Source organism: Haliotis rufescens, unplaced genomic scaffold, assembly GCF_023055435.1.
Source record: "Haliotis rufescens isolate VD_foot unplaced genomic scaffold, xgHalRufe1.0.p SCAF_3, whole genome shotgun sequence".
NCBI lineage: Eukaryota > Metazoa > Mollusca > Gastropoda > Lepetellida > Haliotidae > Haliotis > Haliotis rufescens.
In genome coordinates, this window is record NW_025964001.1 from 5,792,959 (window position 1) to 5,817,565 (window position 24,607).

General features: G+C 40.1%; 1 protein-coding gene across 3 annotated transcripts in view; it reads left to right on the forward strand.

Annotated features, from left to right (window-relative positions):
- The window catches only part of LOC124131806 (tight junction-associated protein 1-like), a 44,397-nt gene extending 21,412 nt beyond the window's left edge, over nucleotides 1-22,985 (forward strand). For all 3 annotated transcript variants that reach the window (XM_046495283.2, XM_048403620.1, XM_046495284.2), the window contains 5 exons: nucleotides 16,754-16,918; nucleotides 17,439-17,505; nucleotides 18,069-18,176; nucleotides 19,645-19,728; nucleotides 21,180-22,985. In XM_046495283.2, coding sequence (XP_046351239.1) covers nucleotides 16,754-16,918; nucleotides 17,439-17,505; nucleotides 18,069-18,176; nucleotides 19,645-19,728; nucleotides 21,180-21,611 — 856 coding nt within the window. In that variant the 3' untranslated portion in view covers nucleotides 21,612-22,985. The remainder of the gene's footprint in view (nucleotides 1-16,753; nucleotides 16,919-17,438; nucleotides 17,506-18,068; nucleotides 18,177-19,644; nucleotides 19,729-21,179) is intronic.
- Nucleotides 22,986-24,607: the final 1,622 nt, after the last annotated feature.

Here is a 24,607-nt window from a genome sequence, read left to right on the forward strand (position 1 = left end):
ATAAGAAAGAAAACATTTATTAATGAAAGGTTAGAGAGTGCTCAAATAACTCAAGTTGACATGGAAAACCACCGCAAAGTAAATCATGACCACAAACTTCTGAGTTCATTAACGTTCAGTGTTGATAAATTATCGATTATAATTTTTCAGGCCGATTCCCAAACTAGTGTTTAGTATTACCAAAAAGCTGAAATTTATTTTTGCCTAATATGTGTTGGGTCTTTAATAAATGGAGTAAAAGGCGACTATGCTTGTTGTAAAAGGCGACTAACGGGATCAGGTGGTCAGGCTCGCTGACTTGGTTGATACATATCATCGATCCCAATTGCGCGGATCGATGCTCATGATGTCAATCACTGGATTGTCTGGTCCAGACTCGATTATTTACAGACCGCCGTCATATAGCTGGAATATTGCTGAGTGCAGCGTTAAACAACAAACAAACAAATAATAAATGGAACATTTCGAAATGAAAGAATGTATGTATTGACAATTCTCAACTATCTACATTTGTATATTAAGACGAGCATCTTTGTAGTCCAAAGACGTTTGTAATGATAAACTTTTTTTACTTGATGTTAATGTCCATCTCCACATGGTTGAATGTTCATGTTGGGTCATTTTGAACCAGTGAGTCCGGTAAAAAATAGATATAGGTTTAACACAATATTGAAAGTCATTTAGGAAGTATAGACTACCAAGTACTGTATTTGCCATAATAAGTGCACCTGGGCAGGTTAAATGGTTTTTTAGAGATCGAGTGGTGGTGAGCTAACTTAGTTCAGACATTGGGGAAACTAAACCTTTTTTGATAATTGTTACCGCCTTACCGGGTACTAGTAACCTGTAGTTTAGACAAGAAACTATGGACTGTCTTGTAAAAAGAAATAGTTTTGTGCTTTGGAAAAATATGGTAGATTCATCCCGGCTCCGGAGGAAAAAGTTGCCAAACTAGGTACAATTGTGTGTTCTGATTGTCCCCCGTCGCGCGAAAGCGCGAAGCGGGGGATATAGTATTCACGACCGTCCGTACGTCCCACCTGTTTGTTGCCGCGATATCTCAAGAACTTAACACTGGATTGTCTTCATATTTGGAACTATGGTGTATATACAAATTCCACAGACACCAGTCGGTTTTGGTGACCTTGACCCCATTTTCAAGGTCACAGCAGGCAAATCTGCTTTTGGAGTTGGAAAACGGTGTTGCCGCGATATCTCAAGACCTATTTGCTGGATTGTCTTCATATTTGGAACTATGGTGTATATACAGACTCCGCAGACACCAGTCGGTTTTGGTGACCTTGACCCCATTTTCAAGGTCACAGCAGGCAAATCTGCTTTTGGAGTTGGAAAACGGTGTTGCCGCGATATCTCAAGAACTAAACACTTGATTGTCTTCATATTTGGAACTATGGTGTATATACAGACTCCGCAGACACCAGTCGGTTTTGGTGACCTTGACCCCATTTTCAAGGTCACAGCAGGCAAATCTGCTTTTGGAGTTGGAAAACGGTGTTGCCGCAATATCTCAAGAACTAATCGCTGGATTGTCTTCATATTTCGTACTATGGTGTATATACAGGCGGGGGACATTTCGTCACAAATACTTGTTTTAGTAGGGTGTATTTTAGTATATTGGAAAGTACCTGGGGTACATATGTGTAGTACCCAATTTGACAATGATCCCTACTGCATTACTATAGAGTGACCAGGCTGTTTGTGCAGCTTCATACTCTGAATATGTAATATACTGACAATAAGAGGTGCACGGTATTACCCGTATACCACGATAAGAATACTGATGAATATGTATCACAATATGTAATATACTGACAATAAGAGGTGCACGGTATTACCCATATACCACGATATAAATACTGATGAATATGTATCACAATATGTAATATACTGACAATAAGAGGTGCACGGTATTACCCGTATACCACGATATGAATACTGATGAATATGTATCACAATATGTAATATACTGACAATAAGAGGTGCACGGTATTACCCGTATACCACGATATGAATACTGATGAATATGTATCACAATATGTAATATACTGACAATAAGAGGTGCACGGTATTACCCGTTTTGGTACTGGTGATTGCTGTTGCAGGATATTTTTACATATGGAACAATTTGACCAGTCACCGTAGGGACTTCCAGGGCTACATGTATTTCGATTGCGAAAACGTTATGTTGACATATATTAGCCAGATTGCCACAGATATGACTTTTAACGAGTCAAAGTATGGCATTTTTAATATATGTATCCATTCTCGAGGAACTAAAGTTTGTTTCAATGCATAAAAAGTGGTAATCTGACCGTGGTTGCTGTATCTCTTCACACACGATTTCACCTAACTTAATGAAAACAATATTAAATGAAATTTTGAATAAGATAAATAAAATATAAAAAAAACACAAGTCCAGATATACAATGAACATGTTTTAATAACAAGAAAGTATAATAATGGTACTTCAGTTCCGATTTGCTGACTGGTATTTCTGGTGCTATGTGCTTGCGGTGATCAGCTGATAATGTTTTTTGAGATGGGGAAAAACATCTGTCAGTGTAAAACCTGAACTTATTGAAAAAGTGTATGTACGTTTTTGGGAGCCATGTGTTACCGCGCATATAACCAAGTTAGCGGTTTATTGAAAGGCACAATATCGAGGAAACGCTGTGCTTGAGATTTGCGTTCCGTATTGTGGCGTATCGATAAATGGGCCCAAGTTTATCGTATATGGTATTGTGTGTCAAGCATCGCGATGCATCGGAATATCGGTGTATCGTTTCACCTTTAATTGTACGATGCATAAGATATATTGTACGTATTGCAATATATGTATCATTATTGCAATAAATTGCAATACGGATGTCAGACCAATACCCATTTACTACTGACAACATCTTCCTGAGGCAAGGGTGTTAACTGACTACAAACGTCCAGTTTCCACCCTCGTTGAACTATACTGGAATTTCGTGGCTCGATCATAGCGCCACCAGTGACTATTACGAGTTATGTCCATTCTATGTCCATCCTATTGACCAATCAGATACCACCTCTCATATCACTTGCATTTGCTTGAAGCAAAATGGCGGTGCCCAATCAAGACGATCTGATCAATAATCAAGAAGTATGTGGTAATAAAACGAGGTGCATGAAATCATTTTGAGCACCTTGATTTAAAACATGAAGAGATTTGGAATATATCTGTCGACGCCCAATCGACAGAACACATGCTTTGCAAATCCTGCAGTCGATGGAAATGTGCATGTTTAAATCCATGTTGTTTTCGAACCGGATGTCTTGTTCGTTACACAGACTTGTTAGTCCAGCCAAAATGTAACTCCAGAACTCCAGACAAGTTCGGCAAGGGTAGAAACTGGATTTTACAGTCAGTTAACTCCCTTGCCTCGGGAAGGTGTACTGACAATGGGTTAAATAAAAGCTTATTAACATATCACTGATATTGATTTTTGAAAACGTTATAATAGAAACACATATACCGTATTCGACGTAATAAGCGCCCAGGGCGCTCTCAAAATAAGAAATAGGGGGCTCTTATTAGAATATTAATTTGGTGGAAAAAACAGAGTTGAAAGATAAATTTCGTGGTTTATGCTGACGGCCTGAACTGTTTATATACAACAGATATATTTTTCCTGAATTTAATTGCCCATAATTAAGGGTGTATATAACACACGCATGCGTATTATACACGAATAAATAAGTCTTGTGTACATTGATCAATCGGAAGGGGTGCTAATTGGGATTGTTCACTTGCCAATATATTAACAAATATCGCCGTGGGCGTTTATTAGAGCGGGGGGCTTATTACATCGAATACGGTATTAAGAAACCACAAACACCCACACAATGCATGTTCTTGTTAACTTCACAAGGGTAAACCGACATCGTCAGATGTTAATACCTTGTACAGTTATGGATTTTTCAAATTGTACCTGGGTAGTCGTTTAGCTGACTCATCATTATCATCATAAAAAATAAAAGCAAATCAGATTTATTTGGCAATGATGTGATATAGCGAGATAACTTGTGATTAACACCTTATATCATAGGCTACCTTCCAATAATGACACCATAAGTCTTTTAATATTGCCAATTTTATTACTTTTCTATGAAACTGACTGATGTTGATCACAGAACGGCTGTAAGGTGGCAATACATTAAAAACATCATCTGCCGTTTCTCCCAGATAGGACTGCTCTTGTGCTTTCTGTTGCCAGGATACTTGGCATGCATAATCCAATTAAAGAACGCTATGGGACATAATGACAGTGAAAATCGTTTTCACTCTAAATGGTTTATGTAATATCCTGTGGAAAAGAAAATATGGAGAACTCATGAATCATGTCAATGAAAACTCAGTAAAGCGATGATTATTAGTGATTAGTTGATAACTAAATCCACGTAATGTGATTATCACAAGTCTTTTTCTCCAGTTTCAAGCAACATGGCAACCGATATTTGACAGTCAGCAAATTGATGCCATTCAATTTGACACCAGCCGAAGGTTATTTAGCCTGGTTTCCACAATTTCTCAAACGAATGATCTCAAACTAACTGACCCTGCTGGATCACATAGTTGTTCAAGTCTTTGAAAGGCATTTAGAAGTGATACACATAAGGAAGAGAATTGATGGATGTCAACTTCTTTATCATGAGGAACACAACGTTTCAGTGAAGGTGAAATTGGGTTTAACGTCGCGTCCAAGATTATTGCACTTATATAGCCATGTGCATGCACGTGTGTATGTGTGTGGCTGCTTGTACTAGACCGGACTGATGCCGATTTATAGTGCTAGCCCACTGAGATTCATGCCGCAGTTTAACATGAATACCCCACTCAGACACAGTATACTGACTCTGAGCCGACCAGTCCTTGCTTAAACCCCTTAATGCCGAGCGCCAGACAGGGTAACAACAAGTACCATCTTTTAACGTCTTTTGGTATGATGCGGCTGGGGATCGAACCCCGGACCTTCCACTCTCCGGGCGGACGCTCTACCACTAGACCATGGAGGCGGTCCACATCGTTTCGGAGCATATGCTTACTCCTTCATCAGGTGAATGAATGCCATGAGGCAGAGAGCAAGTTGTTAGTTTCCACCCTTTGTTATCTTATTATGTTGTTGTCCTTACATGTACATATATGGGCTCTCTGCCTCATGGCATTCATTCACCTGATGAAGGAGCAAGCATGTACTCCGAAATGTTGTGTTCCTCATTATAAAGAAGTTGGCATCCATAAATTCTCTTCCTCCTGACGTAGTTGTTGTTTTAGAGCCCATGTATTTCTTTCTTTTAACAATATTGCCTGCACCAGTACATTTATCACATTGTCTCAAACTGTATTGGAGAACAATGTCTGAGTTTCAGTTTGTTTAGTTAAAAGATTATGACTAAATCATTATATGACTCACAATGAGTGAGTGAGTGTGTATGGTTTTACGCCGCTTTTAGCAATATTCCAGCAATATCACGGCGGGGGACACCAGAAATGGGCTTCACACATTGTACCCATGACAGGAATTGAACCCGGGTCCTCGGCGTGACGAGCAAACGGTTTAACCACTAGGCTATCCGACCGCCCCTTGATTAAACTAAGGCCCACCTAAGAGTATAAGGTTGTTGGGGGGCATTCATGGCCCAGTCGTTTCAGGTGCCGCAATTCACTGTGCAGAGTTGCCTCCCTTAGGCATGCCAGAACCCTAGGATTGTGAATTCGAATCCAGGTTTGCCTGATTATGTGATTATGTTTCTAGGTTTGACAGCACCATACCCATACTCGTTGGTTTCACTAGATTGGTAAATGTCTAAGATCTGCATCACTTTGGGCTTTGCTCCCATTTTAAGCTAACATGCCTTGATATGACTGGAATACTGTTAAAAGCGGTGTTAAAACCCAACTCACTCACTCACTCAAGACTGCCGGTGATATGTGAATATTACTATTCATACTAGTGTTGGAAATAGGGACTGAAAGCAAGGGCCCATGTCACGATCCTCAGGTCAACAGTTAAAGGGGCTCTGTGATTCAAATACTGTAGCAATTACCCCTAAGGATTCCAGCACCCCTGTAATTTCAAACTCTGCATACTAAAGAATCGGTCCATTAACCTTTATGTAATGAAAAGTGAAAAAAAATCTGAAATGCTCTATTTATTTATTCTGCCGAACGCAACTTGCTGATCATATCAAGTAATATGTCAGTGGGGAATTCTGTTGCTGACCAATTTCCATGATGGACTAGCTTATCACCTTGTTTGAAAGTATAATGCATCTCACCTCTCCGACATTTAGTTGCTTCTCGGAAGATGGTATTAACTAGGGATGAATCAGATTGGAATATTACGTTGTCTCTAAATGCAGTCCCACATCTCATCTCAAAACACAGTCTGTGTAACGAGGTAATTTTTAGTGTGATTTTCTCATGAATAGCAATGTTTTGTCAATGATTACTTCAACCTGAGCTAATAGTAGATTTAACTCCCTGTTATTCATGGTATTTGGTGCACTGCTGTGATATTGATGGAAACTGATTGTAGTGTAAAAGTTTACGTACAACAATTTCAAGACCTGTGATGATTAGGGGTAGAATAGGCCTTCAGCAACCATGCTTGCCATAAAAGGTGACTATGCTTGTCGTAAGAGGTGACTAACGAGATCAGGTGGTCAGGCTCGCTGACTTGGATGATGCATGTCATCGGTGGTGAAAGCTGAGGTTAACATGTTTTCATACACACTCGCGTGTAGCTTCACTGGCTGACTTACAAGGTACCATGATGTCAACATGACACAGTACATACTACCGGATGTCGAGAACGTTATGAAAGTGTTTTAATTCTTTATTGAACATTACATTTTACACACTTCTACGACCCGTGAAGATCCAGGGTAGAATAGGTCTTCAGGAACCCATGCTTGCCGTAAAAGGCGACTATGCTTGTCGTAAGAAGCGACTAATGGGATCACTGACTTGGTTGATGCATGTCATTCCAATTTTGTGGATTGATGTTCATGATGTCAATCACTGGATTGTCTGGACCAGATTCAATTATTTACAGAACACCGTCATATAGCTGGGATATTGCTGAGTGCAGCATTGAACAACAAACAAAAAAAACAAAAAAATTCAATGATTTCTCTTGGGCTTGTTTATATTTTTTAATATATTTAATTGAAAGAGCTGTATGTATTTGCTTTCTGAACATAAGACAGTTCTTTTGTTGCTTGTTTTGTCCCGTTGATTTATTACCACAGGAAGAAATCATTCACATCAAAATTTAGACTCAAATAAAAACATTGTTCTCTTTTCCATGACCCTTTTGCCCCACAAAAAAGTACACAGTATTGGAAGTAAATCTATTAGTATGGTAGCCTTTTGAAAAGGTGGCAGATGTAGGTAGGTATTCAAAGACAAAGCAAATAAAATGTCTGTCTGCCAAATACTGTAAAATATCATGTTGGTTGTTTGGTAGTAAGGGCTGTGTTAAATTTGCTTGAACAAGGATCTTGCCAAAAATGTCAGTTTCCATTTGAGACTGCTATGTTTTGAGCAAATGTATAAACATGTTATTTGAATTTAGCTATTTTCCTCTGATTTAAGCTGTATCATTTATTGCAAGATACTGTTGGACATTTTTCTGTACAATCCTGAGATCTGGGTATTTTTTTTGTTCTTATGAAGTTGTCTTGACTGAGATCAAGGTGTGAAAGTAATGTGTTTTGACCGGAAGTACTTGGTGGTACATTGAGTGCTTTGAGGAAATGATCATGAAAGGAGCCTGCTTCTGTTTTTGCAAGTAAAAAACGCCTCTAGTTTAAAATTAATATGCAGTTGTCATGGTTACAGGTTCCATCCCTGTGTCATTATGCTCTAATAATGTCCCCCAGGGAGGTGCAGCCATGTTATTGTTAAGGAATGTCATGGTGCAACTCACCGTTTGCCTTCAGCAATAAGCAGTCTGTTTTAGTCACAATAAGTTGACTCACATGTTATAAGCAGTCTTTTGTAGTCACAATGAGTTGACTGACATGTTATAAGCAGTCTGTTGTAGTCACAGGGAGTTGACTCACATGTTATAAGCAGTCTTTTTTAGTCACAATTAGTTGACTTACATGTTATAAGCAGTCACAATTAGTTGAGTCACATGTTACAAGCAGTCTGTTGTAGTCACAATAAGTTGACTCACATGTTATAAGCAGTCTGTTGTGGTCACAATCAGTTGACTCACATGTTATTAGCAGTCTGTTGTAGTCACAATTAGTTGACTCACATGTTATTAGCAGTCACAATTAGTTGACTCACATGTTACAAGCAGTCTATTGTAGTCACAATTAGTTGACTCACATGTTATTAGCAGTCTGTTGTAGTCACAATTAGTTGACTCACATGTTATAAGCAGTCACAATTAGTTGAGTCACATGTTACAAGCAGTCTGTTGTAGTCACAATTAGTTGACTCACATGTTATAAGCAGTCACAATTAGTTTAGTCACATGTACAAGCAGTCTGTTGTAGTCACAATTAGTTGACTCACATGTTATAAGCAGTCACAATGAGTTGACTCACATGTTACAAGCAGTCTGTTGTAGTCACAATGAGTTGACTCACATGGTGTTTGATTGGAATGTTGTATCCTTGCCAAGTTGCCATGGAGTCTGTTCTAAGCTGTGTCTCTGTTACCATTGATACACTGACTTGAACTCTGTCCACAGTTTATGTTATTAGTGCCGTACTATTACACTTTTTGTGTGATGAGGTCACAAATTGACACAGGATATATGCAGCAGTAAGCGCTTAGACAAAAGTTCCTGACCTGCCCTTCCGAAGTTCCATTTGTTAGTTAGCTTTTCAGTTTTGATATCGCAATCTAGCAATCGTAGCATTGAAATAATTATGGTAACGTTTAGAGCTTGCGGAAAACCGAAGGCTTTGATCATTGCTGATAACCATTGTAACCACCGGAATGACGTGTAAATCATGATGAAGGTGACTGTCGTGTTTGAAAAGATTCAAATTGTTGAGTATGAGCAAGATGAGCTGTTATTTGATTGGCTGGAATGTAATCCTCACTGCCTCTCTCAAAGACTCTCCACCAGTCGTTCAGCTGCTTTTTGTCAAATGTGAATCATGGTAAATCACATATTCATGGTATATGCAGAAACAATGAGTGAGTGAGTGAGTTTAGTTTAACGCCGCTTTTAACAGTATTCCAGTTATATCGCGGCATGTCAGCTTAATGTGGGAGGAAAGCCCGAAGTGATGCAGGTCTCAGACGTTTACCACCTCGGTGAAACCCACGAGCACGGGTATGGTGCTGACAAACCTAGAAACAAAATCGGGGTAAACCGGGATTTGAACCCACAATCATGGGTTTCTGGCGTGCCCAAGGTTCGCAACTCTGCACAGCGATTTGCAGCGCCTTAGACGACTGGGCCACCCGTGCCCCCTCAGAAACAATGAGGAGTGTGGCATTTGACAAGAGACATTTACAGAAAGCTCCTGTCTCCACGTGTGTGTTACTTACGTCTGATCCCTGCTTAATGTGTGCCAACCCTTCTCATCTATACAGTGACAGGGGTTGATTTAAGTGATGGCCCGTTGGCCTGTGGCCAGTTAAAATTACGAAAGGCTGGCTGAAACATGAAGTAGATGTGAACTTTTCACCCCTTCTCTGTGTATGTGTAATTTGATTTAATTGGACACTGCTAGTATTTTTTTAGGGGGCATAAGATATGTAGAAGGCATGAGGTTGTGTGAATGTTTAACTCAAAGATCATCTTGGCAGAATGACACAACCGATGTTCATTTCGTAATGTTCTGTACAACAACATCTTTATTTGCTCATAAAATGGCTCCCGAAATGAGGCAAATGGAAGCCAAGATTTAATCTCAGAGTGCCGAAAATGACGTTTTAGGGGTGAGGACTTCTAAAATGTTCAGAGCCCCCTGGGTAACTCAGTCATGGCCTCCAACATTTAGTTTTGGGACAGTTAATTTGGAGAAGGCCAGTAACTTTTGAAAGGAGCCCTGCTGGCTACATATTAATTTGTTGTTAAATCTCCCCCTGAGTGATCTGTATAAGTGTTCAACTCTGTACCTGTGTATAAGCTTGTAGTGTGCTTGCTTTCACCTTTCAAGGACCGCTTCCATGGCCTTGTGGTAGAGCGTCTGCCCGGAGTGGAGGGTCCAGGCTTCGATACCTGGCCGCGTCATACCAAAAGACATTTAAAGATGGTACTTGTTGTTACACTGTCTGGCACTTGGCATAATGGGGGTAAAACAAGGACTGGTCGGCTCAGAGTCAGTAGGCTGTGTCTGAGTGGGGTATTCATGTTAAACTGCGGCATGGTATCTCAGTGGGCTAGCACTATAAATCGGCATCATTCGGACTAGTACAAGCAGCCACACACACGCATGCACGTCGCTATGTAAGTGCAATAATCTTGGACGCGACGTTTAACCCCATTTCAGCTCACTTCACCTCACCTCACCTCACCTCACCTCACCTCACCTTTAAAGCAGTGCATAATTTATGTTACATCTGAGACCTTACTTTCTGCTAGCTATTAGCTATAAAGACAGCCATACCGGTTCACCATAATCTCAAGTCTATTTATCCTAATTTCAAGTCTAGACACAAGTGTGCTAAGCTCAGAAAATGTAAATACTTACCACTGAAGAAATGCAAATAAAAAGTCATTGTAAGCCTGTAACTATGTTTTGAGAGAACTATTTTGGAAGTTTGTGTTGAGTTAAACGTAATTAACATGTTTTAGGCTACATGTTTGACTCCCCTTAAGAGCTTTTACAACAAAATCTAAAGAGAAAGATTTCTAAGAAAGGTTTTCGAAAATTAAATGACGTAATTATGATCAAACACAGCGTTTGATCTCCTTCTCAATGTATGGAAAATGGAGAGATTTGGTCTGGTGTATAGGATGCAAAACAAATTATTTGAATTCGAGATTAAAAATGAAAGTCAAGGTGTCCTTGTCATTACCCTGATGTTAAAAGTTCCAGATTTGGGTGTCCTTGTCATTACCCTGATGTTAAAAGTTACAGATTTGTGTGTCCTTGTCATTACTCGATGTTAAAAGTTACAGATTTGGGTGTCCTTGTCATTACTCGATGTTAAAAGTTACAGATTTGGGTGTCCTTGTCATTACTCGATGTTAAAAGTTACAGATTTGGGTGTCCTTGTCATTATTCGATGTTAAAAGTTACAGATTTGTGTGTCCTTGTCATTACTCGATGTTAAAAGTTACAGATTTGGGTGTCCTTGTCATTACTCGATGTTAAAAGTTACAGATTTGTGTGTCCTTGTCATTACTCGATGTTAAAAGTTACAGATTTGGGTGTCCTTGTCATTACTCGATGTTAAAAGTTACACATTTGGGTGTCCTTGTCATTACTCGATGTTAAAAGTTACAGATTTGGGTGTCCTTGTCATTACTCGATGTTAAAAGTTACAGATTTGGGTGTCCTTGTCATTACTCGATGTTAAAAGTTACAGATTTGGGTGACCTTGTCATTACCCTGATGTTAAAAGTTACAGATTTGTGTGTCCCTGTCATTACCCTGATGTTAAAAGTTACAGATCTCGGGATCCCTAGATAAGGTACTGCAGGGGCAGACCTCAAGGACCCAGGACCCACCTGCTACTTAATGCAGTGGGTCATGGTGGACTGTGGGTCTTCATATTTTCAAATGTGTCAGATCCGCATTGGCTGCTGCACGTCTCTGTGTCCTCCCGGCTTGGGTCTGTAACTGTCGGTCCGCTGAATGTCAGACGATCAGCCCAATATGGTGAGAATGTCAAACACGATACACACTGAGGGACATTTAACCTGTTTCAGTCTAAACATCACCATGTGATGAATGCTGTGAAGGAATATGTCTGTCACCCATTGTGGAGGCCCCAGTTTACCCTTCAGCTAGATATGTGTATAGCGATTTAATAACGAGTTGGGATGCGAATGGTAATTGAAAGCTATTCACAAGCAAGTAAATTCTGGTGATTACATTTGTGATGGTTGTTGATTTGTATGCTTGCTTATCTTATACAGTAATCTCAGTCTTTCTTTATGAATTATTCTGTGCCTATCATGCTTCAGTGATATGAAATCCAATATTTCTCATCAATTTGGAGATGGGAATACATGTCTTTTAAAAGCTAAACTTGAAAAACTGAATAGACTTTATCTAACCATGCAAGATTCTGAAGTGGTTTCTGGATTTCTTCAGTTGAAAGTGAGTGAAGTAAAAACTGAACACGATTAAAAGTGCCACTACCAGTTATACAGTAACTACATTAGAAATGAAACGTATTGAAAGTTGGGACCAGTTTATTGATTCAGATGTGACTTTTGATCTTTTCAAGTTGTGTGAAGTTGTAATTGTACCAGAATGTGGGCGATCCTTTAAAACTAGAGTGACCTTTGCCTATACATAATGTACTTTCAGACAGTGGCCAAGATTAAGTGGTCCCAGCATGTCTCCCTGGTACGTTCATTACAGACACAACATGGGATACGTTGCTGGAATGTAAATCTCCAGTTTGTGCTGTTAATGTGAGAACTGACACATTGCATGCATGATGACGGCACAGCTAGACAGAATGAGACATTATTGACATCGTACATGTTCGGCATGTCGGTAGACTCATTAGGTCAGCCAAGGGAGATTGCCTGAGTTTTCCACACAATGGGAACTGGCTCTCTTTTGATCTGGCAATTTGGACTTCTTAATGGTTTAAAAATTCCACAATTACAGCGTTTACTTCTGTTGTTTCTGAATGTCTAAGCTTTCCTACAAATAATTAATCGATATTACAACCATGTTAACCTAACAACTGCAGTAAGAGATTCAGCCTTATTCACTAAGACAGTACATTTAACCAATGTAGACTGTTCAGTTTTTCACTGCTGCAGCAAATTTAACCCTTGTAGACAGTTCAGCCTTTCACCGCTGCAGAACATTTAACCAATGTAGACAGTACAGCCTTTCACCGCTGCAGAACATTTAACCAATGTAGACAGTTCAGTCTTTTGCTGCTGCAGAACATTTAACCAATGTAGACAGTTCAGTCTTTCACTGCTGCAGAACATTTAACCAATGTAGACAGTTCAGTCTTTTGCTCCTGCAGAACATTTAACCCTTGTAGACAGTACAGCCTTTCACAGCTGCAGAACATTTAACCAATGTAGACAGTTCAGTCTTTCACTGCTGCAGAACATTTAACCAATGTAGACAGTTCAGTCTTTCACCGCTGCAGGATATCTAACCAATGTAGACAGTTCAGCCTTTCACCGCTGCAGAACATTTAACCAATGTAGACAGTTCAGTCTTTTGCTGCTGCAGAACATTTAACCAATGTAGACAGTTCAGTCTTTCACTGCTGCAGAACATTTAACCAATGTAGACAGTTCAGTCTTTCACTGCTGCAGAACATTTAACCCTTGTAGACAGTTCAGTCTTTCACTGCTGCAGAACATTTAACCAATGTAGACAGTTCAGTCTTTCACAGCTGCAGAACATTTAATCAATGTAGACAGTACAGCCTTTCACTGCTGCAGAACATTTAACCAATGTAGACAGTTCAGTCTTTGACTGCTGCAGAACATTTAACCAATGTAGACAGTTCAGTCTTTGACTGTTGCAGAACATTTAACCAATGTAGACAGTTCAGTCTTTTGCTGCTGCAGAACATTTAACCAATGTAGACAGTTCAGTCTTTCACTGTTGCAGAACATTTAACCAATGTAGACAGTTCAGTCTTTTACTGCTGCAGAACATTTAACCCTTGTAGACAGTTCAGTCTTTCACAGCTGCATAACATTTAACCAATGTAGACAGTTCAGTCTTTCACTGCTGCAGAACATTTAACCAATGTTGACAGTTCAGTCTTTTGCTGCTGCAGAACATTTAACCAATGTAGACAGTTCAGTCTTTCACTGCTGCAGAACATTTAACCAATGTAAACAGTTCAGTCTTTCACTGCTGCAGAACATTTAACCAATGTAGACAGTTCAGTCTTTCACTGCTGCAGAACATTTAATCAATGTAGACAGTTCAGTCTTTCACTGCTGCAGAACATTTAACCTATGTAGACAGTTCAGTCTTTCACTGCTGCAGAACATTTAACCAATGTAGACAGTTCAGTCTTTCACAGCTGCAGAACATTTAATCAATGTAGACAGTTCAGTCTTTCACTGCTGCAGAACATTTAACCAATGTAGACAGTTCAGTCTTTCACTGCTGCAGAACATTTAACCAATGTAGACAGTTCAGTCTTTCACTGCTGCAGAACATTTAACCAATGTAAACAGTTCAGTCTTTCACTGCTGCAGAACATTAAACCAATGTAGACAGTTCAGTCTTTCACTGCTGCAGAACATTTAATCAATGTAGACAGTTCAGTCTTTCACTGCTGCAGAACATTTAACCTATGTAGACAGTTCAGTCTTTCACTGCTGCAGAACATTTAACCAATGTAGACAGTTCAGTCTTTCACTGCTGCAGAACATTTAATCAATGTAGACAGTTCAGTCTTTCACTGCTGCAGAACATTTAACCAATGTAGACAGTTCAGCCTTTCACCACTGCAGAAGATTAACCCAATGTAGACAGTTCAGTCTTTCACAGCTGCAGAACATTTAACCCATGTAGACAGTTCAGTCTTTCACTGCTGCAGAACATTTAACCAATGTAGACAGTTCAGTCTTTCACAGCTGCAGAACATTTAACCCATTTGTTTCTATGCAACCATATTTTAATATAAAATGATGTGTATTGACAGCTGTACATCATCCTCTAGTTGAGCACTAGTACCTTACGGTTCACTAACATTTCAAACTCGACCTTTGTATTCCTTGAAACAATCAGCAGAAAGTGCATATTAAACCTCTTAGTGGCCATTACTCTGCCCTTTTTGTTCAAATTGTGATGAAATTTGGTCTGTGTGTAGTTAGTCACGGGGCTTAACATATATGTTCCCTCTTGCAATATTATATATTTTGACTGCGATTTGACCTTTGAACTTCAACCAATGTTATAAGGTATTTTGGGCAGTCGGGTAGCCTAATGGTTAAAGCATTCGGTCGACACGCCGAAGACCTGGGTTCGAAGCCCATTTCTGGTGTCCCCCGCCGTGATATTGCCGAAAGCAACATAAAACCATACTCACTCCCTCACTATAAAGTATTTATGCAGAAGACATTTTTATATCAACAGTATTCATAGTCTGTCTGTGTTTTCTAAGATATTGACACTTTAAACTGTTGACTATATATGCAGGTGAGCGACAGTGACGCCATGGGACTGTGTTGGAGATATGTCATTTGTATGTCCCGCAGTGTCTTGTTTATAAGGAGGAGCTAATTAAAGGGAAAGCTTTGCTGTATTTCAAGGCACAAAAAAATCAATAGGCACTATGGTAATTGATGAAGTTGCATTGGTCCTGCCATGCTTGCAGGTTAGATTCAATACAACAACACTGGCATGTGTGGCACATATTGACCAGTCCTTGGAGTGTTGTGTGGATTTCTGGAGGCAAGTTGTGTGTGTAGGGTGGTGGCTGGTATGCCGCAGTAAATGGTTAAAGCTGCCCGAAACACGTAAGGTATAGCAGTTCCTACAGTAAGGTTCAAATGTAGGCCTAAAGCTGTGTCATCATTCTTTAAAAGTATCTAGACATATAGCCCCTACATAGCCTTGTCATTGGTATTGTGTCATAACTAACATGATTTGTAGTAATGTATTCGTTGATGCAAGAACCTACAGGCTAACTGCAGTCATGGATGACTCTAATCCCGCTTGAATCCATCTTGGCAGTGACACTGTTGACTTGGGTGGACGTATGCTTACCTATCACATAGGTTCTTGCTTGCAATTTCTTTTTCTGAAACAATCATTACTGAGGGCTGACTCCTTAATGTCACAATTATACCTCCACTGTGCAATGTGATCTCACACCCTCTACAGTACAGCCCTACACCTCCATTGTACAATGTGATCTCATGTCTACTACAGTACAGCCCTACACCTCCATTGTACAATGTGATGTCATATCTACTACAGTACAGCCCTACACCTCCATTGTACAATGTGATCTCATACCCTCTACAGTACAGCCCTACACCTCCATTGTACAATGTGATCTCATGTCTACTACAGTACAGCCCTACACTTCCCCTGTACAATATCACCTCATATCCACTACAGTACAGCCCTACACCTCCTCTGTACAATATCACCTCATAGCCACTACAATACAGCCCTACACCTCCTCTGTACAATATCACCTCATATCCACTACAGTACAGCCCTACACCTCCTCTGTACAATATCACCTCATATCCAATACAATACAGCTCTATACCTCCTCTGTACAATATCACCTCATATCCACTACAGTACAGCCCTACACCTCCTCTGTACAATATCACCTCATATCCACTGCAATACAGCCCTACACCTCCTCTGTACAATATCACCTCATATCCACTACAGTACAGCCCTACACCTCCTCTGTACAATATCACCTCATATCCACTACAATACAGCCCTACACCTCCTCTGTACAATATCACCTCATATCCACTACAATAAAGCCCTATACCTCCTCTGTACAATATCACCTCATATCCACTACAATAAAGCCCTATACCTCCTCTGTACAATATCACCTCATATTCATGATATGTTTCAGTCTGGACCTCCACCAACAGATAGAGGAGCTGCAGTGTCAGCTGATCCGGAGCAACTCACACATCTCTCTCATAGAGCATGAGCTAATAGACAGTAAGCAGCTCGCGGAATATGAAGTGCTGAAACTGCGGGAGGAGTTTGCTCGACTCAGGGACAGATACGACAGGTAAATAACTTAAAAAACAGAATAAATGACAGTATTTATGAGTATATCATATGTGACTTTTGCCTATGATAAATAGCCAAAGGATTTACTATTCTTTAAGATGTATAATATCTTTTTGTGAATGAGATCAGTGTTGTAAATAGGCAGAGGGTTGCTATGTGGACCTCTGTCAGACTTAATCCTCTATTAATGTCAACAGTGATAAATAGATCCTTTGTGATGCCTTGAACAGTCCTCTATTATTGTCTACCATTATGAATAGATCCTTTTTGATGCCTTGAACAGTCCTCTACTATTGTGTTCAGTAATGCACAGGTTCTTTATCCCTTGAACAGTCCTCTATTATTGTCTACAGTAATGAATAGATCCTTTATGCATTATACAGTCCTCTCTTGTCATCTACAATAATGATTAGATCCTTTATGTGGCCTTGTATGATCCAAGGTTCTGATGTTCTATAATGATTACATCCTTAAAAGTTTATGCACAGTGCCTTAATGATGCCACATGCTGTTTGCAGGCTGCTGGAGAGCCACAAGAGGATGCAGAAGGTGAACCACGACCTGGAGGACAAGCTACTTAAAGTGGTCAGTACGGGCTGCCTTCATCCTACAGCTGGGTGGTCGGGTAGCCTTGTGGTTAAAGCGTTTGCTCGTCACTCCGAAGACCCGGGTTCGATTCCCGACATGGGTACAATGTCTGAAGCCCATTTCTGGTGTCCCCCGCCGTGATATTGCTGGAATATTGCTAAAAGCGGTGTAAAACCATACTCACACTCACTCACTCACTCACTCACTCACTCACTCACTCACTCACTCACTCACTCACTCACTCACTCACGCACGCACGCACGCACGCACGCACGCACCCACCCACCCACCCACCCACTCACTCACTCACTCACTCACTCATCCTACAGCTGGAAAACTGTCCCACTATCATCACACAGAAGAAAAGTTTAACACTTGTGTGTCTTTCATAGTGTGCATTCATGGGTCATGTGCATTGACCACCATGGTTTAACTTCAACTTAATTGTCACATTATGTACAGGGCCTATAAATGTATGTTTTCTGTTGCATTAGAAACTATGTGTTTTCAGGGTTAGCTATGTAATGTTCAAAATAATGATATTATATTTTTTGTTCAAGGTTAATAAATTTGAGGGAGAGAAGGTGTCCCTGCAGCGAGAGGTAGCAGCCTTGACCTCTAAACTTGTTGATGGCAAGGTCACTATCTGTGAGTTAGAAGAGGAAAATGTAAGTATAGAACTTGATGCAGATGTTCATTGTCTTCTTGTTACAGCCATACCAGTGTTTTAGAGCTCGAGGACAATCGCTGAAAGAGTAAATGGAAATCGAACCAAAGATGGCAAAACTTTATTTCAGTATTAGGAGCCTTGTGGCCAAATACAATGATTTCTCAGAGTTGTGTTGCTGAGATGTGCATTTCATTTTGATTCTTTAAACGTTTTACATAAAGGAGATGGAATATGGAATACTGTAAATCGTGAAATTAACGCGAGCGTGAATTAAATGCGAAAAATGCGAGTGGTCTTTGCTCGCATTAATAAACATCGCATTTATATCAACAATAAGACACTTTGGTTAGCAGAAATACCAACTTAGACATACACTAAAACCAAACAACTATGTATTCCACATCACTGTTTATTGAGCAGCACTTGTAACAAGTATATAAACAATGTCATTCAAACACTAATTACATCTTGTGTATTGTCAGTGCTGGGGCCAAGACAAGTCAGAGTTCTACTCACTTATGTCTTCACTGATCACACCTGCAAATCCAGACAGACGCCTCCCACCCAACACAGTGTCTTTGTTCTTTGCGACATAAGGCCGACACGAGCCAGCATGCATGTATTGTTTTAGCGAAGAACTCTACTCAGCGCTAATAAGTGGTGCTATTTGGTGTGTGATTGGATTAATGTAAGGTTGGATTAAGGTGAGGATTCACATGAAAACCTGACAGAGGACATTTTGTTTAGATATAAATCCACTGAAGCTTGAGAGGAGGGGGTGTCGCATTCATATTGAGTCGCATTTTTGGCTAGGGGCCAGCGGTCGCATTCTTTTGGAGACGCATTAATTTCACGTTTTACAGTATCTTTAGTTGAAGTACTTCATAGTTTTTTGCTATTACTTTCAGTATTTGATAAAATAACAAGCAGTTTTGAAGTGGACAACATCTAAGTGATGGTGATATATTTCTCTCCTACTGGACCGCCTCTGTGGTCTAGTGGTAGAGCGTCCGCCTGGAGAGTGGAAGGTGTGGGGTTTGATTCCCGGCCGCGTCATACCTAAAGACGGTGGTACTTGTTGTTACCCTGTCTGGCGCTAGGGATTAAGGGGCTAGAACCAGGACTGGTCAGTTCGGAGTCACTTACTGTGTCTGAGTAGGATGTTCATGTTAAACTGTGGCATGGTATCTCAGTGGGCTAGCACTATAAATCAGCATCATTCTGGACTAGTACAAGCAGATGAGTACAATAATCTTGGACACAACGTTAAACCCCATTTCACCGGACCTCACCTCTTCTACTGCAACACTGTTTCTGGACTATTCATGTTTACTTCGGGGCGGTCGGGTTGCCTAGTGGTTAAAGCGTTCGCTCGTCACGCCGAAGACCCGGGTTCGAATCCCGACATGGGTACAATGTGCTCACTTACTCACTCACTCACTCACTCATGTTTGCTTCCCTCCCAGGAGCGGTACCGCAATGACTGTAATCTGGCAGTGCAGCTACTCCACTGTAGACCATCCAACTTTGTGTCACATAAACTTAATTCGGTAAGCTTTAGCCAATTCTTTGTATATTTGTTATATTTTATCATTTAGAGGCACTATTTAGAGTGGTCCTGTGATCTATATATTGGTCACAATTTGCTCTGCAGAGTGGGCTCCCTTATCTCTGTCAGGATCCACTTGGTATAGTTATGGGTGTGAATCCTTGATTATGATCCTTGGTTTGTCAGCACCATACCCATGCTGATGAGTTTCACCGAATTGATAAACGTTTAAGACCTGCATCAGTTTCGGCTTTCCCTCCACATGGCATTTTGTTGCCATGACATGTGATTGAAACAATGCTCAATCCAGCCTTTATTCCAACTCAATCATGCAATGATGCATGTCATCCCAATTGCCTAGATCAATCACTGGATTGTCTGGTCCAGACTCGATTGTTTACAGACCGCTATCATATAGCTGGGACATTGCTGAGTGCAGCGTTAAACAACAAACAAACAAACAAACACTCATGCAATGTGTGACAGTAAACCTTAACTCACTCACACATTACTGTGAAGACCCATGAAGATCAGGGGTAAAATAGGTCTTCAGCAACCCACGCTTGCTGTAAAAGGCGACTATGCTTGCTGTAAAAGGCGACTATGCTTGTCGTAAGAGGCGACTAATGGGATCGGGTGAGCAGGCTCGCTGACTTGGTTGATGCATGTCATCGTATCTCAATTACGTAGATCGATGCGAATGATGTCAATTACTGGACTGCCATCAGATAGCTTGAATATTGCTGAGTGCAGCATTAACCAACCAACAAACAAACAAACAAACAACAATCATTACTGAGAAACAAGAAAAACTGTTACCAAGTTTACTCTTCAGAAGGAGAGTCTCTGGCTTATGCTTTAAGGTTTACATTGACTCATTAAAAGGGTTGTGAAGATTGTTATTAGTGTGTATTTAGAATTAAATTATCTCGTGTAGCTTCACAAAGATGGCGACTACCATAGGCGACGACCTAGTCAATCGAAAAACATTTGCGATTTCATCCCTGACTCAAAAACACAGGCAATCGTTTAAAAGGGGGATTAAAAGATGAAAAAACATATTCATGTCAACAATGACAGGCAGCGGTAAATCACTTCCATACGAAGGTGTACCAGTCGTGGATGTTGATTTTATGAAACGTTCTCCGATTGGACTATTGATATGTGCGATACTCCAGTCATATTTAGCACAGGAAAGTGGGCGTGATGTGGCAAGGGTGGAAACAAGACTTTGATAAATAGGCTAGGACACTCTTGCCTCGGGAAGATGTAAACTTGCATACCAGAATTAGTATCAAGTCAGTCATCTTATCTAGTGAGCATTTGTAAGTTCTGCCTTTGATTGGCAGGTTTTCGGAATTAGTATCAAGTCAGTCATCATATCTAGTGAGCATTTGTAAAACGTTTAGACCTCCTCCATCTCAATATTCAAATTGCCACACTCTGCTGCAGCTTCCAATGGACTTGCAAGACAGGGTGAAAAAACACATGACCAGAGAACAGATTCTCAACATGGAGAACAGTGTCAAGGAGTCCAAGTTGATCCGAGTGCCGATGCAGACTTTCCCACCATGTGCCATGGTCTACTCCGTCAACAACACCGATGCTGACACCAACATGGGGAACGTGTCCCCCACAGAAGCAGTGCCAATGTCCCTCATAGCCAAAGTGCTAACCCAACCCGAACCCAGGCGGAAACCTCAGAGGACTTACATCTGTTTGAAGTGTAAACGGGACGTTGTGTTGATTGACAAACAGGTCCAGGCGACGGGCCTACGTGACCTTGAACGGAACAGTTTGCCGATGAGGGTGCATCGGACAGGAAGTACGAGTAGTAATGGTAGTGGTAGACCCAGACACAATTCTACGGAGACAGAGATCTGATACGAACTGTTGTGTCACTGTGTGATATGCCTTCAAGGTGAAGTCGCCGACAACTGTAGTCGGACTTCATGTGTGACTGAGTGTTTTTAGCATAATTGCATTTCCAAACTTTCCTGTATGATGATGTAGGATATGTAGAGTCCACCAGGGTTCCGAATGGAACATATTCAGGTTTGCACGGAATTTGATACAGTTTTGCAATCTAAATATTCACAATTTATGCCTTGGATATATGAGTTTCAGGCCACTTCGTATGCAGCATTGTGTAAGGTCTTATGGATCCTAGAGACAGGCACAACTACAATTGTACCAATATAGTGACTGACGACTGTAAATATTTTTGCTACAACATTTGGCTAACATGGTTAATAACTCTTTAAAAATTAGTGCAGGCGTATTGTCTTGTTTCTGATAGAGTTGAATGTTGTTCTAAGGCTAAAAAAAAATAAAAGAATTGGTTGTCAGGCAATGACTTTTCAAAATATAGTGCAGACAGGCAGTGTTTTTTTGTTGTTGTTTGCTTGTTAAAATTGGTATGTAACCAAATATACAGCTGTGTACCATCAACCTTTGGAAGGGGCCTCACTATATATTAAAACAAGCCGCCATGACTATAAGATGAGATGCGCCATAAAGTAGTGCACATGTAAAGGGAAGTAACTATGTGCTACATTGGATGACATTGTTTTATACGGTTTTTAAATTTTTGGGGAAAATGGAAAAAAATTACGTGCGGCGGACTTTATGATGAAACGTGCCTGAGAACCAAGACTATTATTTTTTTAGCCTAAGGTGGGTTGGGAATTGTCAGCTCACCTTGATTTGCTGAATGTGTCCGTGGCTGCTATTAGGGTTGTTATTTTAATAGATTTAAATGACACCCATATTTCCTAAATGTAATTTATTTTCGGCGTCATGTTTGTTACCAATTGTTTTGCCCTTTTAATTGAAATTTTAAAAAAAATATTTAGTGTTTAGATTTAATTTTAAGAAATCAGCTAGAAATTTACGAAATTGTGTGCTATGTAGTACACACCTTGTACTAAATCACTGAGATGGCAATTTTAATACCTGGATCATTAGGACAGTATTGTTCAATCAGAATAATTCATTAACTAGTGATTGTGATTGAATCTTCTAGAAAATAGTGAACAATGGAATTATTATTTATTTTAGAAATTTGATTGTTTACATTGGTATCTTGTGTCCAGTCTGACCTCTATCATTGGTTCTGCCTTTAATTGGCAGCTTTTCTGAATCTTGTTTCACATATTTGCTACCTCCAAATAACTGACTTGGGTGGAACAGGTATTGTTCTATAAATATGTATATCGGGAACCTATTAGAAAACATAATAAACCCATCTATCTCCTTGTTCCTTGAGAATGTTTTATGTGATTGCTATAGCCAGTGGCAGTCCGAGCAAGGTTGATTCAGGTCCAAACTGACTTTGTCTGCTGACTCTAGTTTTATGATGCATATAAGTGCAGGAGTTCATGTTTACCCTGGGGGCATGGGTGGCTAGTCGTCAAAGGCGCTGCGATTCACTGTGCAGAGTTGCGTCCCTTGGGCACGCCAGAAACCTATGATTGTGGGTTTGAATCCCGGTTCGCCCCGATTAGGTTTGTCAGCACCATACCCATGCTCGTGGGTTTCACCGAAGTGGTAAACGTCTGAGACCTGCATCACTTCGGTCTTTCCTCCCACATTAAGCTGACATGCCATGATATAACTGGAATACTGTTAAAAGCGGCGTTAAACCCAACTCACTCATTCACTCACTCATGTTTACCCTAAATACACAGATTTCACGACAACACCTAGACCTAGACTGGAAGTAGACACTAGACTGTGGAACATACTCTTCTTCAAATCCCAGATGGGCGGTCGGGGAGCCTGGTGGTTAAAGCGGTCGCGCGTCACGCCGAAGACATGGGTACAATGTGTGAAGCCCATTTCTGCTGTCTCCTGCCGTGATATTGCTGGAATAATCCACTCAAATCCCAGATAAGTTTTGTAGCCGCTGAGTCATCATACGCATAAGGTATTAATAGTTTCTATTGGTATTCTTGTCTCTATATGGCTGAAATAAGCCAGATGCGATGTTAAATCTTAACATTATATAATATTGCATACTCTAAAAAAATTCTGCTTAATATTCTATGTGAAATGATTTCTAATTTGACTATAGTCATATAGGCATATCCCAGTTACGTGGATCAATGCTCATGATGTCAATCACTGGATTAAACGACAAACAAAAGACACTTTGATAATGATTTTATGAGTGCTTGTATCAGTGTGTCTCACTATATCCTGCTTGTCATGAAACAGCTTCAGTCTTCCAGTCATGCAGCCTGTCTCCATGACCGTGGTGATGACACTTAAGTATTTATTTTATCAGATGAGTTTATTACCACAGGTACTTATTCTTCTGTTAGGCTAAAAAAATAATAGTCTTGGTTCTCAGGCACCGCCCGCATCATCCTAAAGTTTGCCGCACATTTTGTTTTTATTTCCCTTTTAAATTTAAAAAAAAAAATCCTTAAATATTACAAGTCCAATGGTAGTCAAAAACTATTCCAGTATTTTACTCAAGGAATACATTTATGTAGGGAGGCCCTTTCCCAGGTTGATTGTACACAACTGTTTATTTGGTTACACACTAGTTTGAACAACCCCCCAAAAACCCAAAACATCACCCTCCCGCACTACATTTTCAAAAGCCATTGCCTGAGAACCAATTCTTTTATTTTTTTAAGCCTAAAATCAGGGCAACTCAATGCTATACTTACCAGCTCTTCTTAACGTGACCATGGCAATAGTTGCCTTGTATGCTTGGTGTGAGCAAGATGGTATTTCAGTTTGTATATATTTTTTAAGTTGTTTTGGGTGTGTTTATATATTGTGGGTTTGAAATACTTCATGTTTGTATATTGTGAATATGAATTTGACCAATATGAAAATTGCATGTGTATGTAGGACTGCCACTATGA